This window comes from Chrysochloris asiatica, unplaced genomic scaffold (genome assembly GCF_000296735.1).
Source record: "Chrysochloris asiatica unplaced genomic scaffold, ChrAsi1.0 scaffold00031, whole genome shotgun sequence".
Lineage (NCBI taxonomy): Eukaryota > Metazoa > Chordata > Mammalia > Afrosoricida > Chrysochloridae > Chrysochloris > Chrysochloris asiatica.
In genome coordinates this window covers 22,105,209-22,126,341 of record NW_006408549.1, presented here as the reverse complement: position 1 = coordinate 22,126,341, position 21,133 = coordinate 22,105,209, and the positions used below count along the sequence as shown (strand labels likewise).

Here is a 21,133-nt window from a genome sequence, read left to right as displayed (position 1 = left end):
TGAGAGGGCAGGCTAAAGATATTTTTAGAGAATGTATCAAAAAATTATCCCCAATTCACCCTTTCTTTAAAAACTATTCAAGGATATATGGTACCATAAAAGGAACTCTGGTAATGTAGTGGTTACGAATTGAGCTGTGAACCACAAGGTCAGCAGTTCGAAACTACCAGCTGTTCCGTGGGAGAAAGATGAGGCTTTCTGCTCCCGTAAAGATTTACAGCATCAGAAACCCTGTACAGGGTCGCTATGAGTCGGAACCGACTCCACAGCACATAACAACAAAAGGAAGTAAACCAAGAAAAGGGGAAACAGCATTCATAAAACATGGAATTCAAAGAAGGAAGAAAAAGGAACTCCCTAAAATGGTGGTAAAGATGATATCAGGATATGGGATATGGGCAGAACACCTTAAAAGAAATAAACCAACATCAGAATGGGTCAAAAATTCTGGAGATAATTTGTCTTAAATTTTTCATTGTGAATTGATGCAGCTTTATAGAAAAGATCATCAGTTTTACAAGATTGAGTAAAACATGATCCTCAATCTGGTTATATTAAAACGCCTGTCAACATCCACATCTGATGACAAGAATGAGCATGCATGTGAAATGACTGTCAAACAGATGAGTGACAGTGGAATATGTGGCAAACCATTTGCAAATCAGTCTTGGCTCTGCCTATGAAATAATCCATGGTAGACTTGGTTTTTGGTAGTTTGTGTGAGATGAGTAATGAAACAACTCACAGAAGAGTATAAACAGAAGCGTTTGGACATTTGCAAACAAAATGTGACTGATACTCGAAGGAAGGTAAAAGTTTCTTTAAATAAACTGTTACTGGTGGTGAGACATGGATTCATTTCTATGAGCCTGAGAGTAAATGGCAGAGTATGGAAAGAAAACATCCTCAATCATTCTCCAAGAAAAAGTTCACAAGTCAACCATTAGCTGGAAAATTGATGCTTACAGTTTACTAAGATTCTCAAGAGTCAGTATTGGAACACTGCCAGGAAAAAGGTGTAGCAATCAACAGTGCTTGTTACAGTGACATGATCACTGAAAAACTGATGCCTGAATTTTGGATTAAATGCAGAGGATTGCTATCTAAGGCTTTGTGATCTTGCATAACAAGGTAAGTCAGCACACATCTGCCAATGCTGCTGACATTGCAAAAACTTCATATTGAGGTGTTAAAGCATCCTTCCTATTGTCCTGATCTTGTTTCATCAGATTTTCATCTGTTTGGCCTTCTGAAAGCAGCCCTTCAAACATGAAGATTCACCTCTGATGAAGAAGTGAAGACAACGGTGCATGTGTGACTCACAGCTTGTTGACAGATTGACAAAGTGTATTGAAGAGCAAGGAGATTATGTCAAAAAATGCTATATTTGTCTTTTCCAAAAGTTGATTAAAATAAAGTGTACAGCCAGAGTGCAGATAATTTTTGACTCACTCTCATAATCCTAAAACTTGTTTCACCTCAATGATTGCAATCCCTTCCATGGAACAAATTATCCCACTTCCTCCACTGGTTCTTCTTTCCATTCCATCCTCCTTCCCGTTCCTTCTCAACGTTGTCCTTAGGTAAATGTTGCCCTTTTGATCTTGAGTGATTGATCATTCCATGGTGAGCACACTTTACTAGTGTGGTCCCCACAATATACCTACACAGTTTGAGGACTGTGTACCTAACCCAAGCCAAGGCATTTCAATAGCCGCATATGCAATGTGAAAGCCGGGCAATGCATTAGGAAGACAGTAGAAGAATTGATGCATTTGAGTTGTGGTGTTGAAGAAGAGTATTGAAGGCACCATGGACTGTCAGAAGAACAAATAGGTCTGTGTGTTTGAAGAAGTACAGCCAGAGTGCTCCTTATAAGCCAGGATGGTAAGACTTTGTCTCTCACACTTCAGACATCTTATCAGGAGAGACCAGTCCCTGGAGAAAGACATCATGCTTTTGGTAGAAGGTCAGCAAAAAGAGGTAGATCCCCAATGAAATGGATTGGCACAGTGGCAGCAGCAATGGGCTCAAGCATAACAACAATTGTGAGGATGGTGCAAGACTTGACGGGATTTCATTCTGTTGTGCATGGGGTTGCTTTGAGTTGGAACTGACTTACTGGCACCTTGCAACAACAAAACAGCGGCAGCAACTGTTTGTTTTTAATAAAATAAGATGTTGTACAGAAAACAAAACTTAATCACTGTACACTAACAGTTTGGCTGTGCAAAATATTTATCTAGTTATGGTTATATAAACAGTAAATATTAATCTAACCTAATTTACAATGTAAGTCTCCAGGTAGATGCAAATTGCATGAGGACTGTGTGAAAGAGAACTGAATCCTCCGTCTCCTAAGGATGATGTCAATATAATGCATAAGACTGATCAAGAAGTAGCAACATGAATGTGTGATTTAGAGGTATGAGGACAAGTATTTGAAAGAATCACCTCAGGGAGTAGAAAGCCTGGAGGAGCTGGAAATGGTGAAACAGAACACTGCTGCATTTTATAACAAGTCTTGCACAAATATTTGACTGTTTGAAAACTAATTTTTTTAAAGAAACTAAATTTAAGGAAAAGGGCATAGACTGAGTTGGGGTTTGGGGGTTTTTTTGTTTTTGTTTTTTTGAGCAGCTAGATAAAAAATTTTCCAAATTACTGAAGATCTTCTTGTGGTTATCCCTGAGATAAATCAAGCACAATCTTTTCAATTTGAGCTTATTATCTTTCTTTCCACCTTTCTATTCAAATATGTTTTTCTCTGTGTGTCCTATCTTAGTCACATCACCATTAGATACATTCTTTGGCCAAATTGCAAACCTCAATATCTTCTTCTAATCGGTCCATATCCATTGTTGGTGAACCATGCTTTTGGTAACTGAATATGCCTTTTATGCCTTCCTTTCTCTCGGTTTCCCCAAGCTTCTGTCAACACTCAAGCCCGCACTTCTTAACTTGCGCTGTCACACCCACGTTTGGTTGTTTCAAAACAACTTTATTGAGGTGTACTTTATGTATTGATCCACTGCAGGAGTACAATCCAATGATTCCTTATTAACTTTAACTAGTGATACAACCATCACTGTAAAGCAGTTGTTGGACATTTCTATCACTCCTTCCCTTCCAAGTTGCATTCACCTTTTACTTGGTCACCAATTCTAATCTGTTCTGCCTCCAATTATTTTTCCTTATGGTTAATAGAATAACACTTTAGTTGTGTTTTAGTTACATCAGCAACCTCAGATTTAGGAATAAAGCAGAACTAGGTTTGCATTTCATTAGAAACTTAGTCTAGGTACCGAATTTAGGAAGAGTACTTAAAAATCTATAAAATAAGGGAAATATTATTTATCCCTTAAAATTTTAATGAAATTTAAAGGAACACAGCATCTTGAGCATATTTAATTGGTTTACACTGAAGTTGTTTTCAGCTCTACAACCCAGGGTACTGCATGTGAGTGTGTGAGGTTTGGATCTCTAGAATCTACTTATGTGACTAATAATTTAATCTTACAGCTTTCCTCTTATGCAACTTTCCCAATGTTCATTTATGTGGTGTTAGTAATACCATACATAAGAAGTTATATTATTTTTATGTATTAATTGAAATCATTAAGTTAGATTTAATGTATATACAGGTGTTATAATGTCGATTTTTAATAGAAAATTGTACTTTATCCTGGTATGCAAATACAATGAATCCAGGGCACTAGCTTGGCTCTAGTGAATAATGTGACTGGTTTTGTATCAACATTCTTTCCAACCATCTGCTAAATACAATTCAGCTTGCAATTAGCTAGCAATTAAGCCAGCATGTCAAAAAACTTAATTGCCAACTCAACCAATTTTCAGAGTTATATTAATGATAATAACAATGCAGCAAACTCAATTTAATACAAATGCTTAGAATATAAATCCCAACAATTCTATCTTGTTTTCTGAATAAGACATATCTTTTGAAGTAGAAGTAAGTAGTGCAGAAAAAAAGATGTTTAGATATGAGAATTGAAATTTAATATCAACTTCTCTTCTTTCATGGCTTTTAAAATCCTGAGGCATTTCCCCCTTACACAAAAACATTTACATATCACTATTTACTTATCACCTCTTTTTCTTTGCTATCCATTGTTTAACCAGAACAAGTTGCCTTAACTAAGTAGATTCCTTCATTTTTTTAATTTAAAATTGTCTTGGTGTTACTGTTGTTGTTGTTGTTAAGTGCCGTGGAGTTGGTTCCGACTCATAGCGACCCTGTACAGGGTTTCCGAGGCTGTAAATCTTTACGGGAGCAGAAAGCCTCATCTTTCTCCCACGGAGCAGCTGGTAGTTTTGAACTGCTGACCTGGAGGTTCGCAGCCCGATTCGTAACCACTACGCTACCAGAGCTCCTTTAGTGTTACTAAGGCTATTTAAAGCACTCTCCTGGTAATAGATTAGGTCTTTTTTCTAGAGCTATTCTAGAAAACAGCTCAAGCTACGGAGTCAGACATTCTCAAACCAGAATCCCAAATCTCTCACTTATTAAATACCGAGTTTGGTAGAGTAGTGGTTATGAGTCAGGCTGCTAATCTCATGGTCAGCAGTTCAAAATTACCAGCGGTTCTGTGGGAGAAAGATGTGGCTTTCTGCTCCTGTAAAGATTTACAGCTTTGGAAACCATATGCAGGGTCACTATGAGTCAGCACCAACTCTACAGCACAACACCACCACCACCACTTATTAAATAGGTGAATGAGGGCACCTTGCTAAACTTATTTATACCTCAGTTTCTCTAGTTGTAAAATGAATAAGTAGGCCTACCTTACAGGATTTTTCAAGGACTAAAATTTATTAATGTTTCATGGTTGGTATTTTGTAAATATTCACAAACTCATATCCACTATAAACCTTGTTTTGTGTTGAAATACATAATTCAAGTGATTTTAGAAATCTCTATTAAGCATAAGCTCTGTATTTTTGTGGTACTGTAGGATAAGCACTGGACTGGTAACTGCAAGGTTGGCAGTTCAAACCCACAAGCCACTCTCAGAAACTATACAGAGTCGTTATGAGTCAGAACCCCCTCCACAGCATACAACAACAATCTACACTTAGAAAAAGGGAAATAAAAAATAAAGATATAATACTTTCTCGAGACCTGATGTGGAGTTGTAGGATAAGCACTGGACTGTTAACTGCAAGGTCAGTGATTCAAACCCACCAACCTTCTCAGAAACCCACTAAAGGTCACTGTGAGTCAGAAACCATTCCACAGCACACAACAGAAATACTTGCTTCTCTGTTTACCAAGGAAATGCTATGACCATCCATCACTCTGACTTAAAGAAGCCAAGAGGACTCCCAAGACGTCAGTGTTCAAGGGCACTCTTAGTCCCTATAGCACTGGAAGACTGCCCTGATTTACTTTCCCTTAGAATCCTTTCTGCATCAACATGAACAATTCTCTTCTTGGAAATTCCCAGACCTCACGTTGTGCTTTGACATTGTAGAATGCTACAAGATTTTGCTCAACTTCTTTTTGGATTCATAGTTTGACACAATGAAAAGGATTTGATATCTAGATATTTATCTTCATTCTTAGTTTTCACCACAGTTCATAAATATATTCAGCAAAAGATTTAATATATGTGTAAGACTCTGCATTAGCTGCCAGAAATACAAAGATAAATAAATTTTTTTCTGCCCCAAAGAATCTTTAATGGCAGAAATATAGATGCACCTGTATACACACTCACAATCAAAATAAAAGTGATAAGTAGAAAAAGAATTTTTCATGTAAAGATAACATTATGAAATTAAGAATAAGTCAAAAATAGTACCATTTCTTGTATAAATAAAATAGTAAAATGGATAGTTATTTTTTTTTAAATGTAGAATGAATTGCCTTGTTTCTATTTTAGCAAAATACTTACTGGATCAAAAATGCTTGTTAAATTGTTAACAAACAGCTTAACAAACAAGGTGTGCTTTCATGTATGGTTTTATTAATGGAATCCGTCATTGTTTAGTGATTATAACATTTCCCATTGAAGTGATGATAAAAATCTATCACAAGTACATATTACCAAAGAACAGAGTGATTGTATTTCCATTAAACTCCTACGAATCGATTACCATTGCAATTAAAGTTGTTGTGTTTTTTTCCCTCAGCCCAGATAATGTCTTCCAAGCATTTAGCTTTCAACTTAATGACTGAACAAATGCATACAGAATTTGTTTTCTTTTTTTCTCTTTACTGTAATAATACATCACTGTCTTTGGGTACGCCATCAGAGATGTTAGATGTAGTTTGTATGCTAATATATATATATATATATATATATATGCAGTTTTAAAAGACAGAGTAAATTAAAACCTTATATTTGCCTAAACACATAAATGATAAATGAAGAGGTCATGTTAAAGTCAAAATTATTCTTAGTGATAACAATGATTCTTAATGATAGTGATGAATGATTTTTAAATGGGCAGTTTATAATTCAAGAAGTATTTTTGAGACTTTTATGATAACATGTTTGCATGGTCTTTACAGTTTAAAAACACATTCACTTCTTTTTCCCTATTTGAGTATACATGAACTATCTGAATGAAGTGTTATTTTATGCCATGCCCCTATTTTTAAAAAAACTACAGTTAATGGGGGGACTGTGGTGGCTCCATACAACAAACACTGGATTGCAAACCGCAATGTCCACAGTGTGAGCCTGTCAGGCTCTTCACGGTAGAAAGATGAGAGGTTTCAATCTCCAGTAAAGATTGAAAAAACCCTCGGAAACCCTTGGTTTCCGACTGGAAGTCGCTTAATAACAACAACAGCAGTTAATGGAATTAGTAATTAGCAGAAACATGATTATCAAATTCTCTAGACTTACATTGAGGATTAAATCCTAACCCAGATACCTTATGTGACCTCTTCTACATGTAATACATTAAGTAAGGGGTACAGAACACATCAAAATGTTTCTTGGTAACTCTTTGACTTGCCTTGTGCTTTTCAGTTCTCAAAAGATTGACGGCTGTGTTATCTCTTTGAGTATGGCAATAACCTTATGAGGCAATGGCTGGCTCAAATGTCGAGAAAGTGCAAAGACTAATGAGAAAAAGATAGAACAACTGTAGAACTAACGATAAAATAGTATTTGATCAGGTCATTGGATGATCAAAGGATCAAGGAATCACCTTGGAAGGATCAGGTGAGTCAGCTCAGACTTAAAAAATATAGCTGAAACAAATTGATACCCAGAACCACATGAGAGAGGGACAGAACCTCTTTAAAGTCCAGTCTTGCACCAGTTCCTTAAAAATCTACTATGCTTCTTTGACCAGAGAGGGGAAAAAATGAGTATTACGTTCAATATTAAAACGTGGGGGTTCTTAGAAAATATTCCTGAAATCATAATAGAAGAAATGGATACACCAGATGAAATTAAATAATTCCCACTGTTATCTCAGACTTAAGCCAAAGTTCATTTATTGTTATAACATAAGGGTAAGCACAATGGCCTAAAATTGAGAAATTGTTGGATTTAGGAAAAGTTGTAAGAGTTGGGGCATTTTTCTTTACACAGAATAATCATTGTTCAGTTGCAAACTTCCATTCTCCCTCTTTCTTCAGAACCAGGTCTGAAAAGCCAGGATATTTTGAATAAATAGCCTGGTGACCTAGAGTGGCTAGAAATTAGAGTGCCACCTGGTAAATATAAGACCACCTTAGGAGAAAGAGTGAAGGGTTCAAACCAGAAAAGCCAAATCTGCTGTGAGTTACAAAGGATCAGAAACAGTAATGAGTAGTGTGAAGTTAACATCAGAGAATTTAAAACTTTCCCCCATTCTGGTTATCATTACTCAATAGGTGCTAATCATAGGTGTGTGAGTGGGTCAGTTTAGGATAAAGGCCTAGACTTCTAGAGGGCAAAAAATTATGAAAGGCGGATGAGTAAAATGTAGCAATGATCAGTAGCCATTTATAAGGGTGTTTGAGGTCTGCATCTCTTCCTTAATTTGTTTTCCTTTTAATCCACATACCTGAGTCATCGTCTCTCCATTATTTTTTTTTTAACTCATTATTTCCTAGCTTAATTTGGATGATAATTATTTGGATTAAGAAAAAAAAAATGGTTACATTTTACAATGCTATAATCTTCATAAGATTTTTCATGTCAATAGTTATGTGTTGTTGTTAAGTGCTATCAAGTCATTTCTGACTCACTGCAAACCTGTATAGGGTTTCCCAGGAGCAGCAGGTGGGTTTGAACCACCAACTTGCAGTTAGTAGCCCAGTGCTAATCCTACAGCATTACACCGGAACTCCAGTAGTTATATAGACATCAGAGGAAAGGTAGCAATATTTGCTACCTTGTTTGCTTCCATCAGTATCCTCATATATACATATAAAGATCAAAAAAACAGCTTTAACAGCAGAATTTATATCCTCACTGTTAGTAGTGATAACAATATATAGAGAAACCTAAAGCTATGAAGTTGATAGAAAATAACAAGTACTATATAGACTGTGTCTATATATAGGAAATTGAGTCAGAACAACAGCAGCAATTATTGTATTATTGTTGTTTTGATATATTCACAATGATAGCATACTGTCTTCCTTCACATCCAGTATGATGCTGTAGTATCAGCACTGGACTGTGAATCACAAGGTCAGTGATGTAAACCCACCAGCTACTCCTTAGAAACCCTCCACAGAGTTGCTATGAGTTGGAACCGAACTCACAGCACTTAACAACAACAATTGTAGCTCTTTATAGTTTGCAAAACAGTTCCCAAATATAAATTCTCTTAATCTTCACAGCACTGTTTGTTTGTTTTGTAATATTTAAGGGAAAGATGATTTAATGAGTCTAAATGACCTGACCAAGCAGCCAAGGCTTAGATTCAAACCCAGTGTATGTAATTCCTCTGGTAAGTAGCTGAGCTAGAATTCTGTCCTTTGATAGCAGGACCAGGGGCTATCCCTAGAATCTAGTCTTATTTTCAATTCATAAACTTAGAAAATTAAAATGCAGAAACTCATAGATGTACATTTACATAGAAATGCTGCTAGTTTTATCCTTTGAAACTATTTATATGTAAGGCTATCTCCATATTTTTGCACCATTTATTTATCAGTGCTTGTTGATTTGCATATAAATTAGTTTTGAAAAACTTCTGTGTTGAATCAAAATGTATATACCAATGCTTATTTTCTTTTAATACGCATTCTGAAAAAGAATACAAATGAGTACCCCTTAATATTTTAGCTATATATAATACCTTTTACTGCTACAAAATATAAATAAATAAGCTCAATATGTAGTGTTTGAAACCCAGTTCAAATAATACAATGATCATCTGATAAACTATATCAATAATCAAAATTAGTGAACATTTCTCATCTTTTGAGACAGTCATGAACAATATGGGAATAAGTTTGAGAAGTATGAACATAAAATGATGTAATATATCCACTATCCAATAATTCTTGACATTTTCATTAGCTGAAATAGTTACTATGTTATTGATAACATTGTTACTGGGGAAGATTTCTGTAAATGGAGTACACAGATCCTGACAATTAGAAGGAAGTCTATCTATCTAGAATGTAGCATCATTTATTGAGCACTTAATATTTGCAAGTTACTATATTAAACATTTTGATTTAACACTTGAAACACTGAAAGTGTGGAAGTAGAAAGCCTAAGTGATAGATGAGAAAACTGCCAAAGGAAACTTGATCATTTTAGCTTTGTACAAAGTTACAAGGCTAGTGTCAAAGTTCAAGTTTGAACTCAGTCTGTCTGAGACCAGAGTTTATGCTCATAACCAGCTCACCTAACTATCTAAAGAACTTAACCTTCAAATTTTCAAAAGATTGTTCCAATAATCATTTCTTCTGAAAGACAACATATCCCTTTTTAAATTGTTCTTTCTGTGAATCTTAGCATTTTCCAGTTAGAGCTGAATTTGCCAACGACTACTTCATCTTCCTTCCAGAGTGCCAAGTTCTGTTTCATCTGAATTTTTTGCCCTTTATTTCTGTGTAATTTTCCTTATTATAAAGGACTAAACCAGTATACTTTAGTATTATAAAGGACAAAACCATGGCTTGGGTCAGGTGTACCTTAGTCCTCAAGCTGACACCTTTGCTCTTCAACACTTTAAAAAAGGTCTTGTGCAGCAGATTTGCCCAATGCAATATGTCGTTTGATTTCTTGACTGCTGCTTCACTAAACCAGTATAGTCCTTTATAATAAGGAAAACTACACAGAAATAAAGGGCAAAAAATCAGATACAACAGAAATTGTCACTCTGGAAGGAAGATGAAGTAGTTGTTGGCAAATTTAGGAGCTCTGATAGCATAGTAGTTATGAATCGGGCTGCGAACCACAAGGTCAGCAGTTCGAAACTACCAGCTGTTCCTCGGGAGAAAGATGAGGCATTCTGCTCCTTTAAAGATTTACAGCCTCGGAAACCCTTTACAGGGTCACTATGAGTCGGAACCGACTCCACGGCACACAGCCACCACCACCATCACCACCACCATACTGGTTTGGCACTCTAGGATAAGCACTGGACTGCTAACCATAAGGTCAATAGTTTAAACCTGCCAGAACTCGCTCGATGGCACTTAGCAACATATATAAAATAAAGTGGCCAGAAAGACCAATCTGTTTATATGTAAATCATGACTTAGTTATATAGTATCTCTTTCTGTTTTTCCCAGTTCTATTAAAACTTTTGTTAATTTCATTAAAAATGGTAGTGGTGGTAGTTACATGCTGTGGAGTTGGTTCTGACTCAGAGTGACCCTGTATAGGGTTTTCGAGGCTGTAAGTCTTTATGGGAGCAAAAAAGACTCATCTATCTCCCATGGAACAGCTGGTAGTTTCAAACTGCTGACCTTGAGGTTAATAGCCCAATTTGTAACCACTATGTTACCAGAGCTCTTTAAAAATTAATACACTCACTTGTAAATGGAAATGGAAATACGTACACAATTTATATGAATAAATACACTAAACTGAAAACACAATATTACCTTAATTGCTTCCCATCCTTAATAGTCCACAGGGTCTGCATTTTCATGGATGGTTTTTTTTGTTTGTTTTGCTTTTTTCATAGTTTATCCAAATAATTCATGAGCAACCCAAGGTAGTAGTCGTTTCCTTTTTTCCCCAGAAGCTCAGAAGAAGCAACTGGAAGAGAGTATAGAGCTGATCCAAGAAGAATGTGTGTCAGAGAATGCAGATCATTCTACAGAAGAGCCTGCGGAAGGAGGGCCAGATGCAGATGGAGAAGAGATGACTGATGGGATAGAGGAGGACTTCGATGAAGAAGGGGGTCATGAGCTGGTAGGAACTAAGCATTTGGTGTCCACACCCTTTAAATAGGAGCACTAGCATATTAACAACCCATTCATTCTAAAATAAGGATGAAATCACTTGGGACTTATTTCATATGTACTTGTATTTAAGGCAACACTAGCACAGTACTTGCACGTAATAAGTGCTCGATTCTTTAATGCTAAGTGAAAATATGGGGGAGTGAATGAATAAACAGTATAATATGGAAATATTCCATATGGGATTAGGTGTCACTGAAGTCCCAAAAGAAAGGTTCCCTTTCACAGATGCTTCATCATAAAAAGAGCATTGTGTTTGTGCAATTACAAGTAAACTACATGTGTATAATTTCTTGGTAAAGAAAATTTTACTGAAAGATGCAAGGATCCCCATCTTCTTTGATAGTTCTACTCACTGATGATAATTACCTATGCTAGTGGTACAGCCAACAGTCTGCTCTACAGTGAACTCACTGAGACGACCCTTTAGTGTGTGACCAAGCCACCGTTTTCAGTGTCTTTAACTGTTTGCTATTCAGTTTAGATGGCTGGGGAATTTAGCTGAGATGTAATTCTTTAAATGCTTTATTTTCCCAATGTTACAATCACTATATTTCTCATTTTCTAAATGTCCTTTTCTGCACAACAACACCAGGGACTAGGTAGATGTATGTAGCTAAGGATGTTATTTCTCATATTTTATCAACCATGAAATTAAGCATATTATCTTAAAGGGGCTGACTAATGGAAATGGGATGTGTGAGTCTATTTACAACTCTCAAATAGCTGTGGACTCATCGTAGTCTATTTGGCTTATCCCAGGTATATCAGGTTCAAATTTATTAGAATAATTTCTTGGTTTTGTTATGATGGTGATGCTTTTTATTTTGGCATGGTAACTACATTATTAATAATTTTAGAGAAAGCTTAATTTTACCAAATTCTCTATTGACTTTAAAAATTCCAGCTCTTTTAAAGTCGTGTAACATTTTCATTTAAACCTTTCAAATATGAGCCTTTAACACCACCACCAACCTTAAAAAGTCTGCAGGAATTTGAGGGTCATAACTCCCTGTTTGGAGTCCTGGTATGGCACTGCAGGATAATGCACTAGTTCAAATTTCACTAACTGCTCCTGGGAAACTGTATACAGGGACGCTATGAGTTGAAACCAACTCGACAGCACTTAACAACAAGAAGAACCTGCTTAGAACTGTACTGATTTCTGGAATTTATTGAAGAGGGACTAGAATGTAGGACTAACAAGATTTTAAGTTTCTCCTTGTTGTTGTTGTTGTTGTTGTTAAGTGCCATTGAGCTGGTTCTGACTTTTAGCAACCCTATATAGTTTCCAAGAAGCGGCTAGTGGGTTTGAACTGCCAATCTTGCAGTCCAGTGCATTATCCTGCAGTGCCACATCAGGACTCCATGCATGACTTTATAGCCCCCTCCCCCCATTTTTTATAGTTAATATCTAAATTGCCTGCACCTATCAACTCAGTACACTGAGGAAACAAGTGTGTTCTTGATCTGAAGAAACTTCCATTCTCCTCTTGGTTGGCAATTACCGTGGAGTTGGTTCCGACTCATAGTGACCTTGTACAGGGTTTCCGAGGCTGTAAATCTTTAAAGGAGCAGAACACCTCATCTTTCTCCCATGGAACTGCTGGTAGTTTTGAACTGCTGACCTTGAGGTTGGCAGCCTGACTCATAACCACTAAGCTACCAGAGCTACTTTCCATTCTCCTTAGGCAGGACTTTAATTTCACAACATGCTTTCCCCAATCCATACTAGTCATAGTCTGCTTTCACCATGCCAGTATGCCTACTCTTGCCAAGGTATCGAAAGGCCTCTCTATGTTATTATTTCCAGTGTTTACTTTGTTCATATTTTATGACTTTTCAACAGAATTTGGCATAGCTGGCTACTCCCTTCTTCTGAGAAATTCTTTTAACTCTCCAATTTCTCTTCAGTTTCCTGTCCTTAAAACTTCCTCTCCATATTCCCACTTTAAATAGTAGCATTCATAAGTCACCTTCTTTTCTCTATCTACACATTTCCTCAAGGGTACATCATCAAATATCATAAATTTAAGTATTATTTACATATCAAAGATTCTTAAATCTATATTTTATTCCAGGCCTCTTTCTGGAACTCTCAGAGTCAGTGCTCAACTCTCTATCTTCATATAGAATTCCAATAAACTTTTGAAACTTAGCATGGTCAGAAACATTCTTGATTTTTTTCCCCCCAGGCATCTTATTACCCCTTCAGTCTTTCTCATTCTGATAAACAGCATCAACATTCACATAATTATTAAAACATTTTTTAAAAACTAAGATATATCTTTGGTTTTATTTCCCCAGTTATTCCTATCTAAAAATCATAGCCCCAAAATAGGTATGCCTCTACTAAGACTACCTCAGCATAAGCCACCATCCTCTCCTATCAGATTATTTCATAACCTCCACATTGGTTATCATGCTTCAGTTCTTTACTCACTGCAACCAATCCTCCAGACAAAAGGAATAAAGCTCTTTTAAAGAATACATCAGATAATTCACTCCCTTGCTTAAAATTCAACAAAGTGTTTCACCACACTTAGAATCAAAATCCCCAATTGTGTGAATGTAAATTATGATGAGGGTGGGTGGGGAATGACAGTAGTTACAAGAAAAGAAAGTTCCAGATGCTAAAAGGAAAGAAATCTAGAGCACAGGTACAGACAGATCTGACATAAAGAGGAACACTATTCCACTGCAACTGGTGTGTTTGGAGGCACACATTTGAGGGAGTTCAAGCACAAACTACAAAAAAATTCAGGTGTGTAATCAACTGTATAGATGGAGAGGGATTGACAAGATCATAGATTTCAGTAAAATGAATAGTATTTGAAACAATTAATATGAAAAACATAAACGGATCAGCATTGAACTGCAAACCGTAAGGCTGACAGTTCAAATCCACCAGTTATTCCTCAGAAACCCTATACAGGGTCACTATGAGTCAGAACCAACTTGACAGCACTTAATACCAACAACAACAATCTGGGAAACATATAAAGATTGATAGTTAGAGACCAAGTACTAACAAAGCAGCAAGTTTGCAAAGTTCAGTGTGCATCAGAATCATTTGGAAGACTTCTTGAAACACATATTTCTAGATCTCATTCTAAGAGATTCTGATTTAGTAGGTCTGAGTAGGGTCCAATAATATACATTTCTAACAAGTTCCCAAGTCATGTTGATGCACTGGTCTGGGTATCACACTTTAAGAACCATGAGGCATCAAACTGTCCGGCTCAGAAATTTTCTCCATTAGCTTTTATCAGTCCTCTTGGAAGCATGGAGAAACAGGTGACTGGTTCACAACAGGTGACCAGTTCAGAATTGTATTTTTGTTGTTGTTGTTGTTAAGTGCCTTCAAGTCGGTTCTGACCCACAACAACCCTGTACAGAGTTTCCAAGGAGTGTCTGGTGAGCTTGAACCACCAACCTTGATGCTCAAACCAACTTTGCAGTCCAGAGTATTAACCCACAGCGCCACACCAGATACGTGCAATAATAAGTAGGTGAGGCAGAGTCTATAGTAAAAAGAGTGTTAGACTAGATGAGTCATGGAAGAGAAAACAGAAGGTCACTGAGAAGGAGAAAACAGAGACATGAAGGTACTAGAAATCCCTGTGCAGTTAAGGATCAGAGACAATGGGGCTAAATGAATAGGAGAAAAGTGGAGGCTGTATTTAGAGACTGAGATCTGTCAGAGGGGTGACAGGTATGGATGATGAGACAGCCCATGAAGGGGATAATGGAAACAGGATCAGAGCAAAGGTCATCACAGATGAAAACTTAGGGAACTGAGAGGCTCAAATAGGCTGGGTCATCTACCTGACCATGAAATCATTCCTAAAGTCATGTAAGAAGTAGGAATGTTAGACAGTTATCAAAAGTCTGCTATGATATGGACTCATAACCAAGTTGAATTCCAGATCAGTCACTATCCAACTGCAAACAAATAACCTCTGAATTCCAAATTTCTTATGTGTAAAAATAGAAAGGTTAGGCCAGAAATTTCTAAAATGCATTCATTCTATTTGACCTCCCTTTTGGTGATTATTGTCCCAGCAGTCTCTATCTAAAGGAGCAAGTGTTGATTAAGCAGCCAAGGGAATAAATCCTAATGATGGTGTCTGGTTTATGCTGTAAACATGCAAAGTAACTGATGGGAATTGCTGCTATCTGGAGGTGCTCAGATTTTTCTCCCACAATCCTTACATTATAATTAGTGGTTTAAGGACGTAAGGAATGGAATCACATCTCTGGTATCTTGCTTTGTTTCTAAGACATGGAAAATAATGATTTAGAATGGTTTTTAACACTGAGTCCTAATAATCTAATTGGAAAGTCACAAGCCCCTCTTAAGTGATTTACAAGAGAAATTTCCCTTGTTTGTTATTCACCATTTCCTCTTTCATAGATGATATGAACTAAGTCAACCTAGGGTCTCAAAAAAGCAACTAAAAGCACAAAATTCCTTTTTTGTATAATAAAGGAAATGATAGATTTGAACAGCATGGGTACATATAATTAGACTTTTAACACATGCATTAGGAGTCAAAAGAGGAGCAGAATCTACATGCCCAGTTCAGCTGATCAAGGAAAATCCAGAATGACATTTCAGAAGAATGAATGGGGAGCAATAATTGTATCTGAAACAAGGGAGATGCAGCAAAATGAGCTGGCAGGACATCTATAATGGTAGTTCCCTTTGTGGATCATGTAAAAAGTTGAAGGCATAAGCACAGGTAGTCCAGAAACTGTCTTGCTTTAAAGAGTCAGTTAATTAACTGGATTTCCATGAAGCAATCCATTCAACTAACACTTGAGTGTCTCCTGTGTGCTCATCAAGTGCTGCACAGAATTTAAAGATCTCTAAAAATATTGCTATATACATGAAATGAAATTTTTAAATAAATAGTTTTTTTGTCTCTTATAGATAGATGACTGGTTTCCTCACATACAATATAGCAGGCTAGGACTGGATCATTTATAAGTCAGCCAAGGTTACAATTCTGTGATTGCATAATAAATTTTAACTATATATATATAATTTTAACTATTTAGATATATATCATTAGAGAGCCCTGGTGGTGCAGTGGGTAAAGTGCTTGGCTGCTACTCAAAAGAACAGTGGTTTTAATCCATTATGTATTCCACAAGAGAAAAGATCTGGAGATCTGTTCCCATAAAGAATGCTGCAGTTGTTACGTGTTGTCGGGTCAGTACCAATTCATAGTGACCCTAATAGAGTTTCCAAGGAGATGGCTGGTAGACTTGAGCTGCCAACCTTGTGATTAGCAGTCCAGTACTTGTCCTACTGTGCCATACCAGGACTTCCTGTAAAGACAATTACAGGAAAGTTCTATCATACATTATAGGGTTGATATGAGTCAACTCAGTGGTAGATAATAATAAGCACAAGGTATATTTTATTGCTAGATAAGTCAAGATCTGAATTTATTTCAAAAATGAACTCTAAATATTGACACATTACACATACACTATCAAAACTGCCTTATAATGACTGGCCACTAAGCAAATGGTACTAATACTTGTGCTATCGTATTAAAGAAGGAAAATCATATTAACTAAGGATAAATGACACAGACAATACAAAGTTAACTATAGTAAGAACCATATGGGAGATCTAGTTGACAAGTAGAAAATAAAGACTTTTTTTTGCAGAAATGGGACTAGAACTGTCTCAAAGAATGCCAAATTAAAGAAACAGTATGTACTAAGGTTAAGGATGGTCTATTCAAATCATCCTTTATTGTTCTTAAATCGTTTTATGGAAAATTCATTTAACATCCAAATGCATTAGCTATCCCATAGCTAGATGATCTATGTAGAGAGGGACAGCAAGCACGTAAGATATATATTTTTAAATTACTAAAAGATCTTTTATTCTTTCTACTCATATTCTTCAATGGTATAGTTTCATTTTACCCAGTATTATATGATCCAAACTTAAAATTGGTTGGTGCCATAGTAGAAATAGTACAGAAAAGTAAGTGCTTAGTACTGCTTTAATTCAAAAAGGCAAATGAATTTTCCCTAGAGTGTATGAAAAAAGAGAATTTTCATGTATATTTTCAAACATTACAAAGCTGCCAGATGTATTGTGGAGCCTGAGAGAGTCTAATTCAGTGTTTTTCAAGGTAAAGTCCTTGCTTGACATGAATGCAAATACCTGTGATGCTTGCTGCAATAGTAGATTGTTGGGCACCATACAGATTATCTGGGGAAGATGTCTAGGAATCTACTTTTTGCAAACTGAGGTTTGAAATCACATAGTTAAACCATTAATGCCCAAAGGAAACTATAGACAAGAAAACCTTTTAAATGGATTAAGGAGAATTTGAGGTCTTTTAATTTGTACTTGTAATTACTTTTGCTGACTACACATAATCAAATAAGGCAAATCTACTAAGTATCCATAGTAGAATATCTAGCTGGATTGTGTAAAATTTTAGTATGCAAGCTGAGTACTGTGTTGTAATACTTCGTTCAGCATTTTAACAAAACTTTCAACAAAGGCCTACATCATTTGGGCTTACTGAGTATTGACTTTCTATGCACAGTGGGGCAGGTCTGAACCACAAATCTGTTCCTGCAGTTGAAGAGAACTCAAAGCAAGCATTCTGAGACACCATTGAAAAACTAGTAATGCACACAGTGTGTTCTGATCAATATTCGTAGTCTTTTTTTATGAAAAAGACTGAAAACGTCTCCTTCTTTTTGAGACTTTTGGTTCCTTTCCTAATGGATAAAACCTTGCTTCAACTTCTTTTTATTTTTGTCATTTAGATTGAATGCTAGCTAGAAGACAAAAAGAACTGAAAAGACGCTCTCCCCAAAGATAGGACCTTATTTGAGGAACAAGTTATACTATAAGGTTGCCATGAATCAGTCAATTGCATAACGAGCAATAACAGCAAGAAATGAATCAAGAAAGTGTTTATAACCTGTATGATAAGGGCATGTATAGAGACCGTCAGTTCATCACAGGTTGTCTTCCCCATGTCCTGAGAATTGATATTGAAAGCATGAAGAAAGTCGTTTTTTAATTTGGATAGACGTAGGGATAGAATAAACAACCTGCAAGTAACCTGGTCTGGTGTCCAGCTGCTGTGGTGGGAATGGCCAGGGTCATGCACAGCTAATTTACTAACTCTTCTCATCAGGCCACAGAAATGGTATATCGTTACAACTTTTGATGTGAAGCAAAGTGGGTGCTAGACAGACACCTCTGCTCCTAACTTCTTCAGCGCTCTAATCCTGCTGTAAAAAAAAAATGCTTCCCATAGTGAATTTCAGACTGTGGCGTTGTAGGTTAATGGACCAGACTGCAAAGCCATTTGAACTGCAAGGTCGGCGGTTCAAGCTCACCAGCGCCTCCTTAGAAACTATATACAGGGTCTCTATGGCTCGGAACCGATTCGATGGCACTTCACAACAGCAACAAGTCCTGGTGTCTGAAATTCACTATGAGAAGCATTTTTTACAGCAGGATTAGAGCTCTGAAGAAGTTAGGAGCAGAGGTCCTGGTGTGGAGCCCTGGTGTGGCACTGTGGGCTAATGCATCAGACTACAAAGTAGTTTGAACTGCACGGTCTGTGGTTCAAGCTCACCAGCTGTTCCTTAGAAACCCTATACAGGGTCGCTATGGGTCAGAATCGACTCGACGGCACTTAACAAGTCCTAGTGTGGTGCGATGGGTTAATGCGCTAGACTACAAGGTCAGATTGAACCACAAGGTCTCTATCAGTTAGAACCAACTCGATGGCACTTAACAACAACTTTCTTAGGCATTTCTTTTGACATCAATAATTTTTAATCTGTTAAAGGACTTTATCTAGCCCATTGGGACATTTCCCCCCCTAGAGGCTGGAAGACTTGGTTATTAAAAATTTAAGTTCTGTCAGCAGTCTGATCAAAGCAAGTTCAAGTCTCCATGGCTTTGTGAGAGCTATTTCATTGTGTCTTCATCTCAATTTCTTGTGCTGTAAAATGGGGCTGATAATACATCTCTGAAATGTAATTACTGTTAAGAATAAATAAAATAATGTCTAAAACACTGTTTCTGGCACAGAGTAGGCATTCAGTTAAAAACTGGGGAGTCTTTGCATTTTTGTTGGGCTGTATTTTTGCATTTTTTTACCTTCCATTTCATTGCTTCCTTTTACTTCATTCATTCTTTTTTTTTTTTTTTTTTGTAAAAATATACCTAAGAGACTTGAAAGGAGCAGCACCAACAAATACATGCAAGCCCGGGTGTACTACAGTACTATTCACAACAGGCAAAAGATGGAATCACGCAAATGTCCATCAACAGATAAAAGAATAAACAAAATGTGGTATATACCCATACAGTGAAATACTACTCTGCCTTGAAGAAAAACGAAGTCCTGAAAGATGCAGTAATATGGATGAGCCTTAAAATATTCCATTCAGTGTCATGCCTTACCAAATTATGATATAATTAAGTCACAGTTATATTAATAGTAATGTAACATAACTGCCAGTTTCATATCAATTCCTGCACAGCTACCCTGTCACCCCCTCTACGTCTCTCCCACTTGTTTCAGGGAATCCCCAGCATTGTCTTACTTATTCTCAGGGACATACTTGATTATGCTCTGCTCCTGTGCCCACTGCCTGCTGGCTCCTTGATTATACGGACTTGCCCCATCCTGTATTATAAAACATTGCTCTCTGATGATAGGGTTAGCTCTCCTACACCCAAACATGCAACATCTACAGGGGGTAGCTACAAAGTTTTCTTCCGCTCTCATTGTGTCAGAGAAGTGACACCAGGTTCCCCATCAAAGCTGCAAGAAGAATGTCCCTTTTCCAGTTCCAGATTGTAAATTGTCACCTAGACCCCCAGGGCAATTTGACTTGATGACAGAAACCCATGGCATCTATCTTCAAGAAAAGCAAACATTCCTTCCTGGATCTTTCGAAAAATTCCTATCTTCTGCCTTTCTCCCTTGCAGACTGTTTACCACATAGCAGCTAATTTGATAGAGTTGAAATTTAAGTGAAGCTATGTCTTTCTTCTGTTTAGAACTTTCCAATAGCTGCTTACCTGACTCAGAATAGATACATATGTCCTTATGATAATCTTCAAAGGGCTGCACAGCCTGGCCCCTGTTACCATGTCATCTGGCTCCTCCTGCTCTTCCATTCACCCCTCATCTGCCAGACTGCCCTCCAGATACACACTATTCATGCTTCTGCTGAAAGGCCTTTGAGTTTTCTACCCCAGATCATAAAGCGCCTTGATGCTAAGTGTTTAAAGTGTATCCCATACATTTCATGTAAATTAATTGGGAACTACCTGGACATAAAAAAAGAATCAGGTTGCAATATAATCTATTTGTCTGATGCAAATGATTTTCAAGATTGAAAAGGGTAGTCAAATTTAGCCTATAAAAATGCAGAATACCAAGTTAAATTTGAATTTCAGATAAACATAGAATGATTTTATACTACCAGCATGCCTCGAATATTTCATGTAATACACTTACACTAAAAAAAAAAAAAGTATTAATTATCTATCTGAAATTCAAGTTCAATTCCTATGTTTTCTATGTTTTATCTGGCAATCCTACATGGTAATAGACTTGAATATTGGCCTTGAATAAATTACTCTTTCAGCATCTATATTCTCATCTGTGAAGTTGGAATAATGATATCCAACTCAAGTGTTCTTTTTTTTTT

At 36.7% G+C, this 21,133-nt stretch overlaps 1 protein-coding gene across 4 annotated transcripts in view; it reads left to right on the top strand.

Annotated features, from left to right (window-relative positions):
• Positions 1 to 21,133, top strand: part of RALYL (RALY RNA binding protein-like) — a 1,110,405-nt gene that overhangs the window by 1,045,128 nt on the left and 44,144 nt on the right. For all 4 annotated transcript variants that reach the window (XM_006859244.1, XM_006859245.1, XM_006859247.1 and 1 more), the window contains one exon: positions 11,182 to 11,354. In XM_006859244.1, coding sequence (XP_006859306.1) covers positions 11,182 to 11,354 — 173 coding nt within the window. The remainder of the gene's footprint in view (positions 1 to 11,181; positions 11,355 to 21,133) is intronic.